Genomic DNA, 21,139 nt, shown 5'->3' on the forward strand with positions numbered 1-21,139 from the left:
CATATATTCTCATGTTCATGGACTGTAATAACCGTGTATCACTATGCTCTTCCCTATGGGGGTTTGTGTGCTCAGAGTCTGTGTCATGTTTGTTAAATGGTAAATGGTGCATTTATATAGCGCCTTTTATCCAAGGCCCTTTACATAGACTGTGCATTACATTCACCCATTCACACACATACACCGATGGTGGCGGAACCCCCCCCCCCAACACCCTGTTTTATTCTGGGCTACACCAAATACAAATGCATACTATATAATATATTTTTATATATTTTCGATAAAAGGTTTTCATCTCTCAACGAGAGTGTCCTGACTGAGCTTCAACGGTCAGAGGTCTGGTACAACAAATGGTGTGAGTGTTAAAACGGTTCTCACACTGCCACTTTGGGCAGCCAACATGCATCAAAACCTCTCTCCAGGGCAGTTTATGTGCATGTCCAGTGTATACTATATATGAACCTGCTTCTAATTTAGAATGATGGCAAACATTTCCAGGAGCTATTGCCGTACGTCTCAATTCCTTTGTCATTGCAAGGACAGAAACTGAAGATTTTCTTTACGGAACACAGTCTTCTGGTTTTCCAGTTGGAAATTGTGCTGTGTAAGCAATCCTCATACAGAGCACTGTTTGATCAAAGGGTAATGAGACTCTTGTCCAATCTTATTATCTTATTATTGATTTTTAACTTTACCACACATTCTGATTGATTTCCATCCATTTCTATCCATTCTTAGCGAATGATGAATAAGGAATTAAATGGCCAGCTGTCGTTGTGATTTTCATGCCTGATTAATGTTGATATAATACTTGATTTTTCCCGGGCATTTTTCCATTGTATTCTTGGAGAACAGTGGCTGTGTTTGGTGTGCATTTGTTTCCTCCCCGAGTGTGGCTTTAATTTGATTATGGCCTAATTGACACTCTTGTGCATAATTAATAACACAGCTTGTGTAAATCCTCTTTTCTTTGATAGCGTTGGTGGATTGTCGCTAAATCCTCATTAGGCCTTGTTTATGCCGTGGCTGATACGGACCGGTAATAGCTCTGATTTGCAGCTACAATCCTCTGCCACCTCCCCACTGCTGTAGTGCAGTGTTGCCATAAATGCCATTGTCCACTTATTATAAGTGACTTTGTGGCAGATTTATTACATTTGGCCACTGACTCTATTTTCAGATGAGGGGCCAGAGCAAAACACATGTCATTTTTGTATTCAGGCAGACTGTGTCTGTATGCCGTCAGTCTTTACATTTACAGATTTCGGGATATTATTTTGTCATTTTTAGTTTTTTGTAAAAATCTGAAGAATATACACAATATACAGCAACAGTCCTGTAAACTAAACGATGAATAAAGAAAAACAGGTGAACATGTCCTAATAGCTACAGCATGTACGATATGGACCTGCACTAATTAATGTTTGTCATCACTTGAATTACCAGACTAAAAATAACCCACATGGGCAAAACTGTAGTAACTTAATTAGAATCAGTATTTCAGTGGCAGCCAGACTCAAGTATATGTTAATCAGTTGTGTCATTAGACTACTGTATACAAGATCCCATTCGGTAAAAAAAAGAAGAAAAGAAAACAATATGTTTCCCTCCTTTGTTTTTGCCTCTGGGTATGGGGGCACCACCTCCTTTGTTATTTAAGGGAACTTAATTGGGTTTGGTTCTTCCTTTCGGGTAGTTCAGAGTTTATTCTTATAACAACAACCTGACATGTTTAAGGCTTTGGTCACTCCTGCACACTGGCAGTACCTTGCAGCGCCTTCTGTCTTGAAATTGCCAGGCCTTCGACTCATCTGATTGGACAAAGGAGGAAAAGCACCAACAGTCTCCAGCATGTATCTGCTTCAAATATACCTCTTCTCTACTTGAGGCGCCCTGGCGCATAGAATGCATAACGCAAGGTCTGTGCATCACGCGGAAAGCTGCACAACAGCAACAACATTCCCATTGAAAACCACCAAAAGACGACCACATAAGCAGACACAATGTTAGGTTGTTAGTTTGAAAACCACCAATCTGATAATTACAAATGACCACATTCAGCCAACCATCAACAGTTTTGTATTGTGGCTGAACATTGTGTGACCGACAGACAGAACAAACAATCAACTAAGAGACAACACCGACCAACAGAGTAGCTTATAGCTCTTTGGTTGCTGCTAAAAATCCCACCAACACCATAATAAATACTTTCCCGTCCAATTCCACAACCAGACACCGAAGCACAATGCTATTTCTCATACGACAAGCAATATTTATTTAATATATTAAGTGTGTCAAATGACATTCGAAACCAAGTTTCACACGTGCAACCAACGCACACAGCGTAAATCACTGAATAAATCAGGTTTGACAACTCATTATTGTGGCAGACTTTTTCTTATTTTTATCTTAAGAGCATCTGATGTGGCTGAGAAAAAAAGGCCTGAAGTTTCTCCTCTTTGCCTGGGGTTGTTTCAATTTTAATGGGCGCAAATTGGCAGAACTGAGAAGCGAGACTGATCTGGAGCCGAGCCCATAGACCTCCCCACTGTGAGAGGTGGAATGGAGCTGTGCTAGGAGAGGAAAGTGGTGACAGACAGGCCGACAGAATGAAACAGCCAAAAGCCTGCGGCCGGAATAGCTGCCTCTCTGGGCTGTCCAATACAGTTTTATAGTGTAAAAAAATACAACACATACAGTAACAGATTTGTTTGGGGGGGGGGGTTGGCTTACGAAGAATACTACTTACTCAAACAGTAAATGGTGCACAGTAAATTCTGGAAAAGTTAATTGAACTATGAGACTGTGATAAAGCATTAGCGATTAAAGAAGATTAATTAAGGATTAATGTAGGGTTCAGTGGGATAGTGGATATCATCGCTGTGGGGTGAAAATGCTGTATGTCCAAAACCGTTCCTTTTTTAAATTATAATAGTTTGCACGGTTTAAATAGTGAAAATAGCCAATCTGCAAGCTCACAACGCCTCGCATAATTTTCACTACTTTTGTGCGACTCTCTTGCATGATGAAGTAGATATTTAGTAGAACATTCATGTACAAAAAGAACACAAAACGTTAGAATATGGACCTACTGTATGAGGTTTCTGCCCGACAGCAACAATATACACCCCTCTCTGAGGTTATGGCTGTTATCCGTGCACTACAACTAAAACCAAAAATGGTTGTTGACCACCTTTTTTCACTGACAAAAATGAAATAAAAACTAAGACTAAATAGTGGACAAGAGATCCAGAAGAACTTAAAGACATTTTATGTTTGGTTTCGTGCGCTTGGGTGTTGCACCCTGAAAATAGCAGATCTACAAGGTCTCAACGAGCTGCATCGGCTATTTTCAGCATGCAACCAAGTATAACATCTGCCATTACGGCCCGCCAAAACACATTTTAGTCGACAAAATCAACTGTAGATTTTAGTCGACTAAAACTAAATTAAATTTCACTCAAAAGACGATGACTAAAACTAATTCAAAATGTGCTGCCAAAATCAACACGTGGCATGTTGTTGCCGGGCGGACACTTACTGGGGATCTGCTGGATTCTGTGGACCACCACGAAGGCGTCGGACAGGCCCACCTTCACCGGGTGATTGACGGAGCTGATCTGCGACACCTCAATCGGGATCTGAGGGAGACAGAAAGAGTGACGGGTAGAAATCAATTAACAATTAAGTGCCCATTTGTCAAGTCTATAGCACGGTCTATAGCAGTGGTTCCCAAAGGACCCCCCTCGTACTGAAATACCGTAAGGAGGATACGGTGAGCAAGAAAGAGTAAGAAGAGATACTTCATATGCATTCGATGCAAACCACAGTATGTCAAATGAGAGTCGATGAGCTTGAACTACAAACCACACATGCAGAAACTCGCACGTGCGCACACACACACACACACACACACACACACACACACACACAGTGTTTGCAAATGGCTGTGAGAAAACATTGGTCCTTTCTGTATCAGAATATGTTTTGTCAAACACGGGCAATGGTAGCCCTGGCACTTTATTCATATACTCATTATACTGTCCCAGTCTAAGTGTTTTCGCTATGAATATATAGTGAGTTATAGTGAATTTACGTGACACCACTGGAGAGGAGGGCCGGGTTACACCGGGGAGAAGTATATCCCATGATTGGAAATTTGGAATGAATGCTTTAAACAAGAAAAAAGTGAGATGGAGGAGGTGCTCGGGTCGAGCTAACAGGCTTTCCGGTAATAACTCCAATTACATGTAATGGTCGGGGCTTTAGTTCTTCACAACAATAACGCTGACAGGAGATATTCCATGGGAAGAACTGGGGCTGCTCTTTCAAAACCACTTGAAACCACTTAATTAAATACAGAGAAATATAGCACTATACAATTTACAATTTACAATTTAGGCATTTAGCAGACGCTCTTAATCCAGAGCGACTTACATTAAGCAAGAACAAAAAAGCATGGGAATACATCACATAAAAGCATTTATCATGAAACATGCGTAAGCTAAGAAAGTAACAGTGGAATATCTATAATGAAACTATACATATAAGCTATACATCTATACTACTATGCTACACATATGTACTATGACGTGCTATGACTACATACAATGCACTTATGCCGTCTACATAACATGCTATAAGTCTGTATCAAATGCTATCTAAGTCTACAGAATTTCTATCTTAAGTGCTATGGGCCATGATGGAGTCTGAAAAGGTGGGTTTTCAGATTACGGCGGAAGATTGGGAGTGATGCTGCAGTTCTGACTGCAATGGGAAGTGCATTCCACAGTTTTGGAGCCAGAAGGGAGAAGAGTTTGGGACGTGTGGATCGTTGTCCCGGCTTTTTAGTGAGGGTACTTCCAGCTTCCCTGCGTTGGCTGATCTGAGTGAGCGGGAGGGTTTGTAGGGTTCGATCATACTTGCAAGATATGGGGGAGCCATACCTTTGGTTGCTTTGAATGCCAGCATCAGAGTTTTGTATTCTGTGCGGGCAGCGACCGGGAGCTAGTGGAGGGAGCGGTGCAGGGGGGAGACATGTGAGAATTTTGGCTGGTTGAAGACCAAGCGAGCTGCGGCATTTTGGATCAGCTGGAGAGGCTTAAGTGCACAAGGAGGGAGTTACAATAGTCGAGTTTTGACTATAATGTCAAGTTCAGTCAGTCTACTCTAGAGTGTGGGCGAGCTATTCCTCACTCTTATCGTACATACAGTATCTTCTTGGCTAATAAAAGTTTTTGATTGAATGGTACAATGGTCATATTGTACATATTGGACTTACTTCTCTTTATTCTATTAAGAATAATTAAGAATTGTTCTGCATTTACTCTGTTTCTTATTAAATGTAATTTATGTCTTTCCCATCCCTCCGCCCACGGGCAACTCTAAATGTAAGAGTTCACTAGACACACACATCGCAAAATCTAATAAATGTAATCTCTCTCACATGTGTGAGTGAGATGCTGCCTGCGTACGGTATGCTCAATCACCGTTACAGCTAAATGAAGCATATGGAAACACTATAGGGACATTAGGTCATATTTTCTTAGGCAGTGAAAGTCATTATATTGTCAGTCATGGTGGCGTCGCGTTATGAAAGCCTGGGGTAAAAGTGAGGGGCTTGCGAGTCGTGAACGTGACGCTTTATTTCATCAACTCAATCAAGAGATGGAGGTATAAGGTGACGACATTGTAAGGTCTAAAGTATATATGGAATTTTTGTCTTTCTTTTGTTTCATTTTGTTAGAAAGACAGGGTTCATGGGAGGAGCTAGGAAATAAAACATATCTCTGCTGTCGGGCAAAAACCACCTAACTCCAAAATGTAACTTTTTCAGGAAATGAAGAAAACCATATAATTTTAATGAAAGTTGGTGTTGTGACTTTTTATTTATATTCAATTACTTGCATGATAGGAGAGGTGGTGGAGTTAGCTGCTTTAGCAGACAGTTTGAGGGTCCAATGAAGTTAAGAAATTCTGTCCGAAGCACTTTTTAATACTTTTCATTGGTTCAACATTTTTTTAACCAACACACAGACGTAAAGGGTAATAGCACTGATTTACGACCATTGATACGTGTGTGGAATTCATTATTTGAAATTGGCCGTGACTTTGGCCATAAACTATGTCCATTCTCAAGTCAAGTCCGACCCTGACTTACAGGGATCCACGCTTGCGTATATGTATTTACAATGCTTTAGTCTTCATGCTGAATCAATTAATAGGTCCCAAACCTCAAATAAAATATGTAAGCTATCTGCCCAACATTATAGCCTATAAATAGCCAATGTGTTGCACAGCTTCTTCTGCAGTTTCTTCCCAAAAGGACTGGCCTGGTCAGCCTGCAATGACATGCATAAGATCTGGTCATCCAGATAAGATCATCAGTAAGATGTTAAAAGTAAAAAGATTTAGGACGACCGTTGAGCCGATTCTACTCTATGGCTCCGAGACATGGACACTTTCAAAGAAACAAGAGAATCGGTTGGATGGCACTTACACCGCCTTCTAATGAGAGCGCAAAATCTGTCTTGGAAGAGCCACCCATCGACTAATCTAATAAACGCAACCGCGTTTCTTCACTAGTCCGATCCAGAAGAGTGCAGTTTGCCGGCCACTGCTACAGAGCTGACAATGAGGTTATATCTTCCCTTCTTCTCTGGAGTCCTGCCTCAGGGCGGACCAGAGGTAGAAAGCTGTCGTTCCCTGATGTAGGCAGGAACTGGGGGTGGCAATGAAGGACCGGTGCTTCAGTAGGCAGGAACTGGGGGTGGCAATGAAGGACCGGGAAGTCTGGCGTAGCATTGTGGAATCCATGATCTCGACCGCGGTCAAAAAATGATGATGACGCTTATAGGCCTATGCATATTCTATTGTTCACATGACGGTCTGACAAAGACAGACTGACAGTCACTAGGGCTAATTATATAACAAATAGAAGTCCACATTATTGAATGGCATCGGCGTGTTTGCAAGTCGGCCAGTCACAGTTATAAGCCTGTACCTGTACAGGTAGGTAAGCTTATGTGAAACAAACAAAAAATAGTGGACAAAATTTGCCTAAAATGTCATAAAAATACCTTTAGCATTAGTCTGTCAGTTGAATTCAAAATGCTAAATGCAGGCAACTGGGGAGGAAAAGCCATTTTCCAGAAAACCTAATGACTAAAAACAGACCTTAACCTTGATCAGCTCTCCAAAGTATACAGTAAGCTCTCTCCAAAGTATGAGATCATGCCTTACATGATACAATACCGGCTGCCTCGCTGGGCACAGTGGTATTAATTACTACTGTAGGCTACTATATTGATCTCATCATGAACGACATGCCTCAGCACCGAGGCTTCCATCATGCCAAGTGGCAACTAACTCCAAATGTCCCGCGAATCATTTTAATATTATTGACGACATCATCAAGTGAACCATTCATACTATAAATGGTAAATGGTGCATTTATATAGCGCCTTTATCCAAGGCGCTTTACTGTACATAGATTGTGCATTATATTCACCCATTCATACACTGATGGCAGTGGAAACCTTCCGCTAACCTTAGTTTGTGTCACAAGTGCATCCACTCATAACGCATATTGTACGCAGTGCTAAAACAAATGAAGGCACAAGGTTGATTTTCACCACGAATAAACAAAACTAACAGCATGGCACTTGAGCACAGACTACTTCACTTCAGATACTGTCACACTTTGCCCTATAGTGTGGGTAGTGTTTGCCAAAAATAAAAAGGCACATGTAGGAAGCACAGCCAAAAACTGGAGAAAACTGTCTGACAGACACCTTGGATGCAGATAAGTCGGTTCTTTATTCACCTTTTCACAGACCATCAAAATTGAAGAACGAAGGTATTGACACTGGGCAGTTTGGCTCTAGGTCCTCACACCTCTGCAGTCCTGCATTGACTGACTGGCTGTGGGAAGTCTCCCTACTTATATAGGCTAAGCCCCTCCCACGGACCATACCAAACATAAATTGATTCCACAATTACCCCAGCTACTCCTCAATGTCCAGAGACATCACATTTCATATACACATTTAAAGTGTTACATAATATAATATAAATTATCCACATAATATGATCCACATAATTAAAGAGTTCTCTAAACAAACCCTCCCACTGTTTGCATGTTCCCCATACCCCACAGCTGGTAGTTGCTCCCTTCAATGGAGTCAACAATCAATTATCAATCAATGAATCAGACACCACACAATATACATAAAGTCACAATAACAAATATCACTAAAACATAAATAATAATTCAAACTTTAGCCATTCAGTCTCAGTGGCAGGCTGAACTGCCACACAGACACAGAACATTTGACAGAGAGAGAGAGAGAGAGAGAGAAGAGAGCAAAAAGGCCGACCTCCTTGTAAGCGAAGATGATCCTGCCGTCGTTGTGGAGCGTGGCTTGGAACGTGAAGCTGCCCAGGTTGTAGCTGTCCTGCAGATGGACGTGGTCCCACTGGACCACCAGAGCAGTGCCTGGGAAGCACAACCAGAGCAGGAAAATGGGCTCACATTTCAGTGTTCAGACTCACTTTAGTGTCACTTTCAATGCACTGTTTAGGTACATACTGTACATGTGAAAGAAACGTGTAAGCTCGGAAGCTCCAATACAATAAAAAACATGATAAAACGACCTAAAACACTAAATAAACAACAGGCAAGAATATTAGTCAAATAAAGTGCATAGTGCAAAGTACAGAGGGTTATTATCACTTTTCACTGTCTGTTAGTGTAGAAGTCATGAACACCTATAATTTCTCCCAATGTGCAGGTTGGTGCCTTGCATGATTTCTTCCGCCATATTAATGTGTATGAGAATTTGTGAATGTAATGCACAATCTATGTAAATCGCTTTGGATAAAAGCACTTTACATAAATTCACCATTTATTTACCAATATGTACAAAATAAATACTCTTTTACAAGTAAAAGTCCAGAATTCAAAAATGTACTTGAGTAAAAGTACCAAAGTATTGGTATAAAAATGTATACTTAAAGTACCAAAGAATACTGTACTTGACTTGAATGTATGTTACACCACTGATCAGAACCACACATGCACGCACGCACACACACACACACACACACACACACACACACACACACACACACACACACACACACACACACACACACACACACACACACACACACACACACACACACACACACACACACACACACACACACACACACACACACACACACACACACACACACACACACACACACACACTTTATGACCACAGAGAATCACAAAGAACCACACAGACTAAACCACATGCACTGTAAAAGTCCTGACAGTTCATTTAACTCTGAGAGTGTACACATGAACTCTTAACTGTCCACATGGTTCCATTTGTACACTCGCAAGAATTAAATGAACACACAGGGTTTTACTGTGTGTCAACCACATGTGTACTAGCAGCACAAACTCCAACAAAGCAACGCTTCACCAATTGAAATCAAACCGTCGTAGAGTTTGATAAAAACGATGCACTCTCAACTGAAAAAGTGTTGAGTCTATCGACGTCCAACTTGAGCATTGTCTTTTTGTACAAAACAACTTGTATGACAATTAACAAAGTACCTCATCCATAGTCAAGTTCTGGGCCTGCATGAGCCCAGATTAGAACAGTTCCACGTGGCATACAGTATGTTAATCTATACCGATACCATTATCTGAAGCCAATCTGAATCAGATTAATGATTTTAGAACGCTAATATCTCAGATTCTTCTTTTTCACGTGTTCGAGTCCCATTCATGACCACCTTTGCTGCATGTCTCTCCCCTTCTCTCTCTCCTTCTTTCCTGTCAATCTTCACTTGATACTGTCAATAAAGGCAGAAAAGCCAAAAAACGACTTAAACAAATAAATACACACTGGTATTGGATTGGTACTCGGTATCGATATGCAGTTGCGGATATCGGAATGCCCCAGACAGCAGGCTTCGCTCATATACTACTGTCTGGATTCAGCGTGAGCCTCAGAGAGACCCTATCGACGGGAAAGCAACGCCTACGCCTGTAGTCATTTGGCGCAGAGCCAAGGCAATAAAGGTTTGTTAACACAACCAATACTTTTTTCCATCACACAGCCGGAGCTGTCCTCTCCATCCACAATAAATAGAAGATTTAGTTTACCACACAGCCATCTCGCTGCTGCTGCTGCTGCTATGGGAAGTCCCATAATAATTCACATGTGGCATGTGTTGCCCTGGCATGTGTTGGCATGAAGTGGCACCGGGGAGAGGTAGAAGCGGCCCCGGTGTCCTCCTGACGCCGTGTTGGTTAAGACACTGAACCCACTGCTCCCAGCCGACGGACAAGCAGGTTGGCATGGCTTCCTCCGCTGTCCGCGTGTGAATGTGTAGTGGCCGGAACGGCTGAATGTGAGGCATGCATTGTGAAGCACTTTTGAGTGGTGGGTAGAATAGAAGAGCGCTATATAAATGCAGTCCATTTACCACTGCTGGCACAGGTCGTGGCAGAGGCAGCGTGCCCCTCGTTTGGAGACAGACGAAGAGGCATGGTAGACAGTGACACCGTATCGCAGTGGCGTACTGTGGACTTTTGAGCGGCGCTAGCCCCTCCAGTCTATGGACTTTTAATGTTTGTTTAAAGCCTAATTAAAAATAGCCCACGAATCCATTATCCCAACGTTCTCTTTGGACTGCTTCAGGACATCTGACAGTATGCCTACACCTAGAGTACTTAACAGGCCCCCCAATGGACCATTGATATACATCCAGCTAGGGTCATTCCTATATTAATTCATGCTGGCAACACTGGGTGGCTTCGGTGAGCAGTACGGATGGTTGTTTCTGATCGATACACCAGGTAGACACATTCTCACGGGCACGTGTGCAGCTCAAGCAACTAGTCAAAGGCTCTATCTAGCTCCACCACACCTCCTACCCCCCCTGCCATATGGACCCTGCACTGACGAGTAATGATTACTGTCAGGGTAAATAGAAAATGCAGTACATGCAGTAACATGGGCCGGGTCAGGAGAGCGGTATTGTAATCTGTATGATCATACTGATTCATTAATGAACAGTATAATGACCACATTTGTTTGGATGAAAACTAGCAGTGGTATAGTCTGATGACAGGCGGAAGTGGTAGAGGAGAGGTGCAGTGTCATTATTCCGACGGCACGTTGGTCCGACTCTCACATTACTAACCCTATCCCTATAACCCTAACCGCATGCGAAGCCACATAGTCAGACTAATGGGATGGTGGTGTCATGGGCAGTCCCCAGAGGAGAGGGATTAGGATATACAGAAGACACATGATGATGTGAATTCAGGCGACCGAGATGGTTTACCATGCAGGCTACGGTTAGGAGGGAATTAAGGCAGCGAGAAAAAGATGCGCGAGAAGGGACAGTATGTTAGTAAAATAGTGTCTTAGACACCACTGTAAAGCCACAGGCTCAAGCCTACTTAAAATGCATTTAGTTCAGGAGGGAAGGCTGCCATGCAGCGCTATTTGGGGCTACCTGGCTAAAAATACAGAGTACACACTGGCCTTGTTTCTTATTCTATTCTAAATAGCCCGGAGGCTGCATGACGAGAAACAAAAACAATATGCAGCCCTCCTCCTCTACCGGCAGGCATTTAATAGGAAGGAATTATTCTGTCCATAAGACACACTGAGCTGTATTTTGCGTGTCTTAAGTACCAGGTCTTATTACCTAACTTGAGTAAACTAAAGACCTAGAGCCGTGATCAATGCCATTTGGCTATTCTGAGTGGCCAAAGAGCATTGATCACGCCTCCAGGTCTTTAGTTTACTCAAGTTAGGTAATAAGACCTGGTACTTAAGACACGCAAAAACGTGTGCGTACGTGCATGTGTGTATCTACGGTAACTTATATGAATCCATTAAGACCTGAAGCCGAAAAAAACTGTTTTCTGGAAGAAAAAAAATATTTTGTTCCAGGGACCCCCAGAAGCAAAGATTTGAGTTAAAAATGTTCCCTTTAAAAATGATTTATTCAAAGATTTGCACACATTTTCACGACTGTTCAAAAACAGTAGATCTCACACGCTATTAGTTTGTATAGCTGCTATTCTTGAATAGCCAAAGTATAAAAAGACACATTGTGCTTTCCTGCTTTTAATACATGCCCTGCACAGCCCACATGGATTTGGATTGAAACCTTCCAGAGCGGTGCGTTATGATCTGGGGGAAGGTCATGGACCACTTCTAAGAGAGCTGAAACATCAATCAAAGTCAAAATTGCCATTGCTGGTGCAACAATGGCTTTATACTTTAATATCAAAACTTTTCTAAACCTCTAATGTTTATACTGGAAGTCAATCGAGTCTGAAAGTGCACAATATCTGACATCATAAACTAAATAATTGATTGGCATTCATAATTTCTCACATGCCAAGTCTTTTTACTTGACAGAATGCATGTGAGTTCCAGCAGCAACTTACAGTGTTCTCAGAGTCAGTGTCATTTTAGATTTAGCTATTATATACAGCAACATACGTTTTTCAGAAAACAGTAGTAGTTTAGAACAGTAGCTCTCAAAAATAGCAGATATCAATTGGCCCCAGATCTTAACGGATTAATCCAAATTTGCAAGGACATTAATGTTTATCTAATATTGATCTATTAAGTAACTTAAAGGGTTAGTTCAGATTTTGTCACATGGAACTATTTTTTGTGTCTAGTGTCACTACGCCAGCAGCAGCACAAACCCATAGTTCCATGTGACAAAGTTGAACGAAAGTTGCTCTATATTTTAGAAATAGGTCAACAATACAAATGATGCAATTTTTTTGGATTCATTCTTTTTTTAATGAGTGGCACCCAGTGCCCCCCACCAAATGATCGGAATTACTTATTATTCACCTAAACCAGACCAGAACTCCCACCACAGGATTCAGGCAATCAATGAATACCTTTGCAACCATTATATTAATGGAAGTATTTCCTACAGCTTTTATGTCCAAACATCTGAACTATCACTTTAGAAAGTGTCAATCAAATGCTATTTGGTTGTTGTCTTTGTGAATAAATAAGGTTGCGTATAAACTTGTGCAGCGACGGAACCATTGTAGATACAATGTATCTACACTACAGTATACTGTGTATGACATTACAAATGCATTGACGTACAGTATGGTAAATAGTAGTACTGTATATCAAGGTCACCACAGACTTCCTTTGTTGTGAATGTTGAAAAGCCTCCAGAGTCTCTGAGATGGCCAACAATGCAGCTGTTTGTGCAACATGGGCATTCTTTTGAATAAACGTATAATCCATATATATCGATATATATCGTAGCGTGGCCTCTGTATCGTGATACAGTACATATCTATTGTGAGATTGCAAGCAATATCCACCACTAAGTGCTTGTAGTGATTGCAATGGCAGGGCATTGACTGATGTACAGGACAGACAGAGCGCCAGGGGAGCAGCCTTAACGTTAGCATTGATCCTCTGCCAGTCTGGGTAAAGCCTGATGAGCTTCACTGTAGAAAGTCAAACAGCTGGCAAATGATCCTCACGTCTCTACTGGAAGCGGAGTCCCTTTAGAACAGAAAGAACTGGCCTTTATGGTGGACAACCTTAACCGACAGATGGCAAAAGGAAATGAGGTGTATTCTGTGGCAATTGGGGATGACGAAGTTATCAGACAGGATTGAGATTTTTATTTCTGTAATGGGAATGAGAGAGCCAAAATCATCCATCAAAGTCAAAATTGCCATTGCTGGTGTAACGGCTGGGAGCCCTAATTATATACAAACAAGCATATGCCCCCATTCCTGGCCTGAAACAAAGTACACACAGCTAAATCAATTTTACACTTTCTGGGCCCAATAATCTTCCACCAAGCACAATGCAGCGTAAAGCCAGAGCACAATGATCCTTAATATTTCCGGGCCGCCGCAGTTCACATTTTCTCGCCCTGCGCCAGCGTTGATGACAAATGATCTTGTGATTATTTTGCAAGTGGGGCGTAGGGGTGTGTTGGTCTAAAAATGAGGTGTGGCATCTTACGCACAGACTTTGTGTTTCCCCATAACACATGAATTGCTTATGGCGGAATATTCTGTCATATGAAATCCAACCGTGAGCTGCTTCTGATGGAATTCTCCGTCATTAAAGCTTTTTTTAATGATATAAAACGGGATCGCTGTAATCCTTTTTATTTGTGCATGCGCACTGCCGTTCACTTCCTTGTTTACGGCCCGACTAAACTGTCTCTTCTCTTCTCTCTTATATTAATGCTTCTAAATAGACATCAGACGAGGTAGCGCAAAGTACACTTCAAGGCACTCTAGCACCTTTATTCTGAAAAAGTCCCCGGCAGTAAGACGGTTTAAGACCACATCCAAGCTGGTGCAGTGACAGTGCAGGCCTTCCTGACATCATTCAACTCTGCTCCCATATATTTGTGTCTCCTTATCTACTATGCAATTAGCAATAAATGAAAATCCAGCCGGCGCACCTGGCTCTAAAAGGAGATGGGGGCCGACACTCTGATTGATCTAATTAACACCCATGACTAATAGCTCCCACATACATAACACACCATGTAATGTAAGTAGCACCATTTACTGTAGTACCTTTCGTTGTCTAAATAGGACCCTCTGAATTAAATTATGATTCCGTATTTTACTCTGACGAATGTCTAGGGTTGGCATCCGGAACTGGATCCAATATTGCGGAACCGGAATCGGTTCCATCACATTTGGAACCATTTCTGGAATGTTTTTTTAATCACACTGCATGTGGACCTCACGTCTGCTATACAATTACAATACGGATGCTTCTCAAACTCCTTTACATTTCTAGGACCACCATAACTCAGAGTTACAGAGCCGTACGGGTCCATTTGGAACCCCCTAGGGGGATTGTTAAGATGGAATTGTTAACCCATTTTGGGCGGGAACGCCTGTTGGTGTTTTAAACATGCCGTTATAATTTAGCTATTGAAAAATAGCAGATCTACAAGCTCATAGCGGTGCACTATGAGCTTGTAGATACCGATTTTTCAAAAAATAGCAGATCTACAAGCTCATACGAGCTTGAAGGTCTGCTATAATCGTGAAAATATTTATTTCAGAAAACTGGAGGATTTAGAAGATTTTGTTTATATTTCGAGGTCAGGCCTAAATGGGTGGACCCGGAATTGTTAAAATCCTAAAGGATCCCAACCCTAAAAAAAACGCCCTGTTTGAACAAGATGCATCAGGTGTGTTAGTTACCGTTATCAAAGTAGATGACAGTAGAGTTCCTGGAGACACTGGGGTCAAAGTTGGCCATGAGGGGGGCGATGTACTGGGTAGCAGTTAACATCCGATGGACCACATCCCCTGTGTAGATGAAACCTGGGGGAGAGGAAGAAAATGGCACATGTAAGACATATAGGCAGCATCACAGCGTATTATAAACGTTCTATGCATACAGTAAGTATTAGAGTTGTTCTGATACCAATACCAGCATTGGAAAAGCTGCCAATATCTTACAATGAATGCACTGAATCTCTATACGTACAGTACGTGTACAGTGTGTATGTGTGTGTGTATGTACGTCTGCAATCCACGTAACTCGAGAACCGTTTGCCCCACCGACTTCAAATTCGACACACGCGTTCCACACCACCACAGACAACCTGAGCCAATTGGTTACCATGGCAACCCCAGCCTTATTCCCCAATCCCCACACCTGACATTTGATTACTTAGTCAGTCCACTTTTCACAGTCCGTTTGTACTCTTCACACATTCTCCACATACGTTTACCACTGCACACATATACAGACCGTTAAAAAGTTTACCATGTACACATACAGACCGTTAAAACGGGTGTTTACCACTGCACACACATACAGACCGTTAAAACGGGTGTTTACCACTGCACACACATACAGACCGTTAAAACGTTTACCACTGCACACACATACAGACCGTTAAAACGTTTACCACTGCACACACATACAGACCGTTAAAACGTTTACCACTGCACACACATACAGACCGTTAAAACGTTTACCACGGCACACACATACAGACCGTTAAAACATACAGACCACTGCACACACATACAGACCGTTAAAACATTTACCACTGCACACACATACAGACGGTTAAAACGTTTACCACTGCACACACATACAGACCGTTAAAACATACAGACCACTGCACACACATACAGACCGTTAAAACGTTTACCACTGCACACACATACAGACCGTTAAAACGTTTAACACTGCACACACATACAGACAGTTAAAACATACAGACCACTGCACACACATACAGACCGTTAAAACGTTTACCACTGCACACACATACAGACCGTTAAAACGTTTACCACTGCACACACATACAGACCGTTAAAACATACAGACCACTGCACACACATACAGACCGTTAAAACGTTTACCACTGCACACACATACAGACCGTTAAAACAGGTGTTTACCACTGCACACACATACAGACCGTTAAAACATACAGACCGTTAAAACGTTTACCACTGCACACACATACAGACCGTTAAAACAGGTGTTTACCACTGCACACACATACAGACCGTTAAAACATACAGACCGTTAAAACGTTTACCACTGCACACACATACAGACCGTTAAAACAGGTGTTTACCACTGCACACACATACAGACGGTTAAAACGGGTGTTTACCACTGCACACACATACAGACGGTTAAAACGTTTACCACTGCACACACATACAGACCGTTAAAACATTTACCACTGCACACACATACAGACCGTTAAAACGTTTACCACTGCACACACATACAGACAGTTAAAACGGGTGTTTACCACTGCACACACATACAGACCATTAAAACGGATATAATGAGTATTGCATACTAGGGTGGGGTATGTATTTCCCATTTTCCCAAATAGGCCGGAGCCCAAGTGGCACACGACTAGTTGCCTAAAATGCGGCGAGTATGCCAGTCTGTGCCATGCTGATACCATGTAATTCATCACATGATTTAAAGTAGTTTTGAATGCTTCATTTGATGTTGCACGACTGTTTTAAATACTCTTACTGTACGATTTACATTAATATTTAACACTAGATCAGTGGTTGACAAAACTTTTACCTCTTACTCGACCCCCATAACTCTGAGAGTTGTACAAATGGAACCAATTGGACTCTTTCCCAGAGTTACAGACCCTTTAAGGGTCCATTTGGAATCCCGTCAAGTACGACAACTCATAAAACATAACCATCATTCATTCTTTCCTTCCTCCTGCTCTGCCTAGACATTGTACAGAATGCAAAAATGCAATGTCATCAGGTGTCTAAAGTTAAACTCTCCTCATTACCCAACACATCTCTCTCTCCCCCTCCCCCTCTCCCTCTCCCCCTCCCCCCTCCCTCCCTCCCTCCCCCCCCCCCCCATAAAGCCTACAGGGTGTTTCACATCATCAACTGGAGAAGCTGATTAATTAGCCGATCATTATTCTCCATATTAAAAAAGGGGGAACTTGAAGGGCTACTGAAAATGTGCTGAGCCAGTAGTCACTTATATTGACCATTATTACATCTAGGGCTTTCGCATTTCATTTTTCAACTGGACACTGACGTACTGACTGATGTATTTCCCAAGTGGAAGCATCTTAAATCAAAGTAAACTAGAGTTGCATCATTTAGTAATGCTTTTATTAATGAACTCCAGGGAGGTATAGAACAGTCCTATTACTCATAATAAGTGGAGCAGAGCAGAGCAGAGAGAATTCACATTCATAAATGCAGCAAACGGCTCCCATGACAAGAACGTGATGCACAGTAGTCTGTTAGAGGAGAGTTCCTCCAGCCCTGCCTGTGGTGATTACAGTGTCTTATTATACTCCAAGCATCAATCACCACCAGGTGTTATGAAATCACTCCCTGTGCCATGGAGAAGTGTCGCTCAAGGGGAAGTTCAAGGGTAAGTGTCGACCTGAAAAATGACCGTCTGAGGGATATGAGTCAAGGGAAACCTTTTGCTGAGCAAAGCAGAGAAAAGGCGAAGAAAATGAAAATGATTTGGGGAAAGGTCACGCTGATGATGGATGAGACAACGAGCTTACATCAGCATATGCAGTGGGTGATCTGTACATTTTTTAACGGGGGGCATGGCCCAGATCTAGCAGGTGTTGCTTTTCTTAACGCTGGCTGCCGTGCTGCGTCCGTTTGTATGCTAAAGTTGAGAGTTTGAGAGCAGGCTTTGCCAATACAAACACAATATTTGGAATTGGATCAATCATTAATCTACAGAGCAACCTTTGAAGATATCTTGCCAATTGCAAATTACATCGTGGCAAGGTTAGCCCAGAAAGTTTATGACAATACACAACGCAAACTTCCACCAAAGCTGGAGTGCTTTAAGGAGGGGGGAGGCATTACAGTTAGTTTGCTAACAAGGGGCAGTGACAACCCCTCCCCCCCTATTCCCCAAATCACCTACTGAGCTACATGTCTTCACAAACAGCAGAGCAGAACATTTATCACGTCGGCCGAAAGGCCAGGGGCAGAGTAGTACGCCACGAGGGGAATTGCATATCCTGCCTCTAAAGACCTGCCCTACACCCTCCTCAGAAGTGTCTCTCTAATAGTGCTGTCAGCAGGACTCGGAGAGAGATGGAAATGGCGAAAGATAAGTGGGTGCACTGTGTGGGTGTGGCTGGCAGTGATGGAAGAAGTACTCGTGTTTTTTACTTAGTTACTTTAACTTACTTAGTAAAAGTATAAATATCTATTGTAGAAACACTCAAGTTCGATATTCAACATTTACTTGAGTAAAAGTACAAACACATCGGCATCAACATTATGCTTAATGCAAATGTAGTGTAGTTACTTTCCACCAGTGGTGGGAGGTTGTACCGTAAGAAGGATGGAAAACATTAATAAGATCCGGTTGCAAAAGGGGTGAAGTGTCCCTTTAACTTTATCTGTCGATAGCAGCGCATACTCAACTGGAGCACAGAGTCACACGCTCAGGGACTCATTTAGAACCAGGACACCGTGTGAATGTGATAATGTACTACGTGGCAGAATAGAGAGCTACTGTAGCAGGAGGTCTGACACCGAGGCCACCTCCCCCAACAGCCAGAGAGCAACATGCTTTAAGCCCTGCCAGAGTCGGGGCTTCAAACCCCCACTGGAGAAACACCTGTATGTGCTTAAAACTGGACACGGTGGATGAAAGCATCCAGCAAATGACCAGCGCTATGTATCTGCGCGCACGTGTGTGTGTGTATGTATGGGTGGTCGAAATAGTGAGAGAGACATGGCTACTGGACATGCAGGCACTGGTGGTAGAATAGAATAGCGGTATCTGTAATATACAGTATATATAAAAATCACACCATAATGTGAAGTGAGCGGTGCCTTAGCACAGTTAATTCCTGGCCTGTGTGTGTGTGTGTGTGTGTGTGTGTGTGTGTGTGTGTGTGTGTGTGACCTGAATGCGACCCCAATGAGCTGCAGGGGTCAAAGAGTCATGCTACAAACATACAGACGCGGCCAGCCATTGGAGCGGTTAGGCTAGGTTAGGTACAAAAACTATAAAAAATAAATGTATAAAGCCTTCATAATGTCGCCGACCTAAAATGTTCAGCAAAGCAAAGTACAGCAATACAAACCTGTGTGTGTGTGTGTGTGTGTGTGTGTGTGTGTGTGTGTGTGTGTGCGTGCGTGCGTGCGTGCATGCGTCAGTGCACGCGGAAGGGTTTGACACAAATGATTTTCCCTTCCACTCAATCTCCACATTCCATCTCCTCCCCATGTTTACCCAACATCTACACAAACATATTTATCGCTGTCGACTCATCTTGTCCCTGTCTGTCTATACCTCGCTCTTCACTCCTCTGCCTTCCACTTCCCTTTGTCTGCAAAGAAACGCCCACTCAAACACGCAATTATCTGGCCAGACACACAAGTTGTTTGGATGCACACATTACGCACGTGTGCAGACGTGCGCGCGAACACACACACACACACACACACACACACACACACACACACACACACACACACACACACACACACACACACACACACACACACACACACACACACACACACACACACACACACACACACACACACACACACACACACACACACACACACACACACACACACACACACACACACACACACACACACACACACACACACACACACACACACACACACACACACACACACACAGAGAGTGTCATGTTTTTTTCTCCCCGCCATCAGACTGCCTGCAGGCACACAGCTCGTCCAGCGATCTATTGTAAACACAATGAAAGTTATCCAACAGTCTGACGGAAATCAGACAGCCTCTCAATACAGCACAGTAACAGAGCGGACCAAACCGCTGGGCAGCTCAATGGGCCAGTCGTTTCCTTCATTATGGTCATCACTTACACAGCAGAGCAGAAAGGAGTAATGCAGGACTCGGGAGGCAACAATAGATAAAAGAATATGGGAGAAAAATAATGTGGAAGAAGACGCCGACGGGGGTAGGATTAAGCTGTGGTGGAAAAGTAACTAAAAGTGCATGTGCTCATTACTCAAGTACCGTACTTAACTTCTTTTACGTTTATAAACGTAGATGGAAATAAAATAATTAAGTGCAATTTTGAGGTATTCTTGCTTTATTTATTTCCAATTTGGACTTCTTTTACGTTTTGTCCAAGAGTTTGGTTCCAAGGAGAGGGAATACTGGAAATCTCTGTTGGAACTGTTACCCCTGCAACCCGATTCCGGATTAGCGGTTGAATATGGATGGATGGACTACTTTTACTGAACTACTACGCTCTCAGGGGAAAATATTGTACTTTTTGCTCTACACTACAATATTTGAAAACTTTTACTAGTTTACCTTGCAAGATTTATATTATTAGAAAACATTGACCCTGCAATATACTTCAGCAATTTGAAAATAGCTGATCTACAAGCTCACAACACGCTATTTTCGAAAGATTTCTTAGCATTTAGAAAACTTGTGAAATGGGACATTATGCATGAGCACTTTTACTTTTGCCACTTTAAGCATCATTTGACGACAATACATTCACACATTTACTCTTATATAATTGGATTGTGGTATTGATACATTTACTCAAGTATTAA

At 42.4% G+C, this 21,139-nt stretch overlaps 1 protein-coding gene across 1 annotated transcript in view; it reads right to left on the bottom strand.

Moving 5' to 3' along the window:
• plxdc2b (plexin domain containing 2b) overlaps window positions 1–21,139 on the bottom strand; it is a 119,813-nt gene that overhangs the window by 31,126 nt on the left and 67,548 nt on the right. Inside the window, exons 5-7 of the mRNA XM_080794126.1 lie at window positions 15,257–15,379; window positions 8,379–8,497; window positions 3,542–3,641 (exon numbers count right to left, since the gene is read on the bottom strand). Coding sequence (XP_080650252.1) covers window positions 3,542–3,641; window positions 8,379–8,497; window positions 15,257–15,379 — 342 coding nt within the window. The remainder of the gene's footprint in view (window positions 1–3,541; window positions 3,642–8,378; window positions 8,498–15,256; window positions 15,380–21,139) is intronic.

Source organism: Protomyctophum bolini, assembly GCF_963924005.1.
Source record: "Protomyctophum bolini genome assembly, chromosome: 21".
Taxonomy (NCBI): domain Eukaryota; kingdom Metazoa; phylum Chordata; class Actinopteri; order Myctophiformes; family Myctophidae; genus Protomyctophum; species Protomyctophum bolini.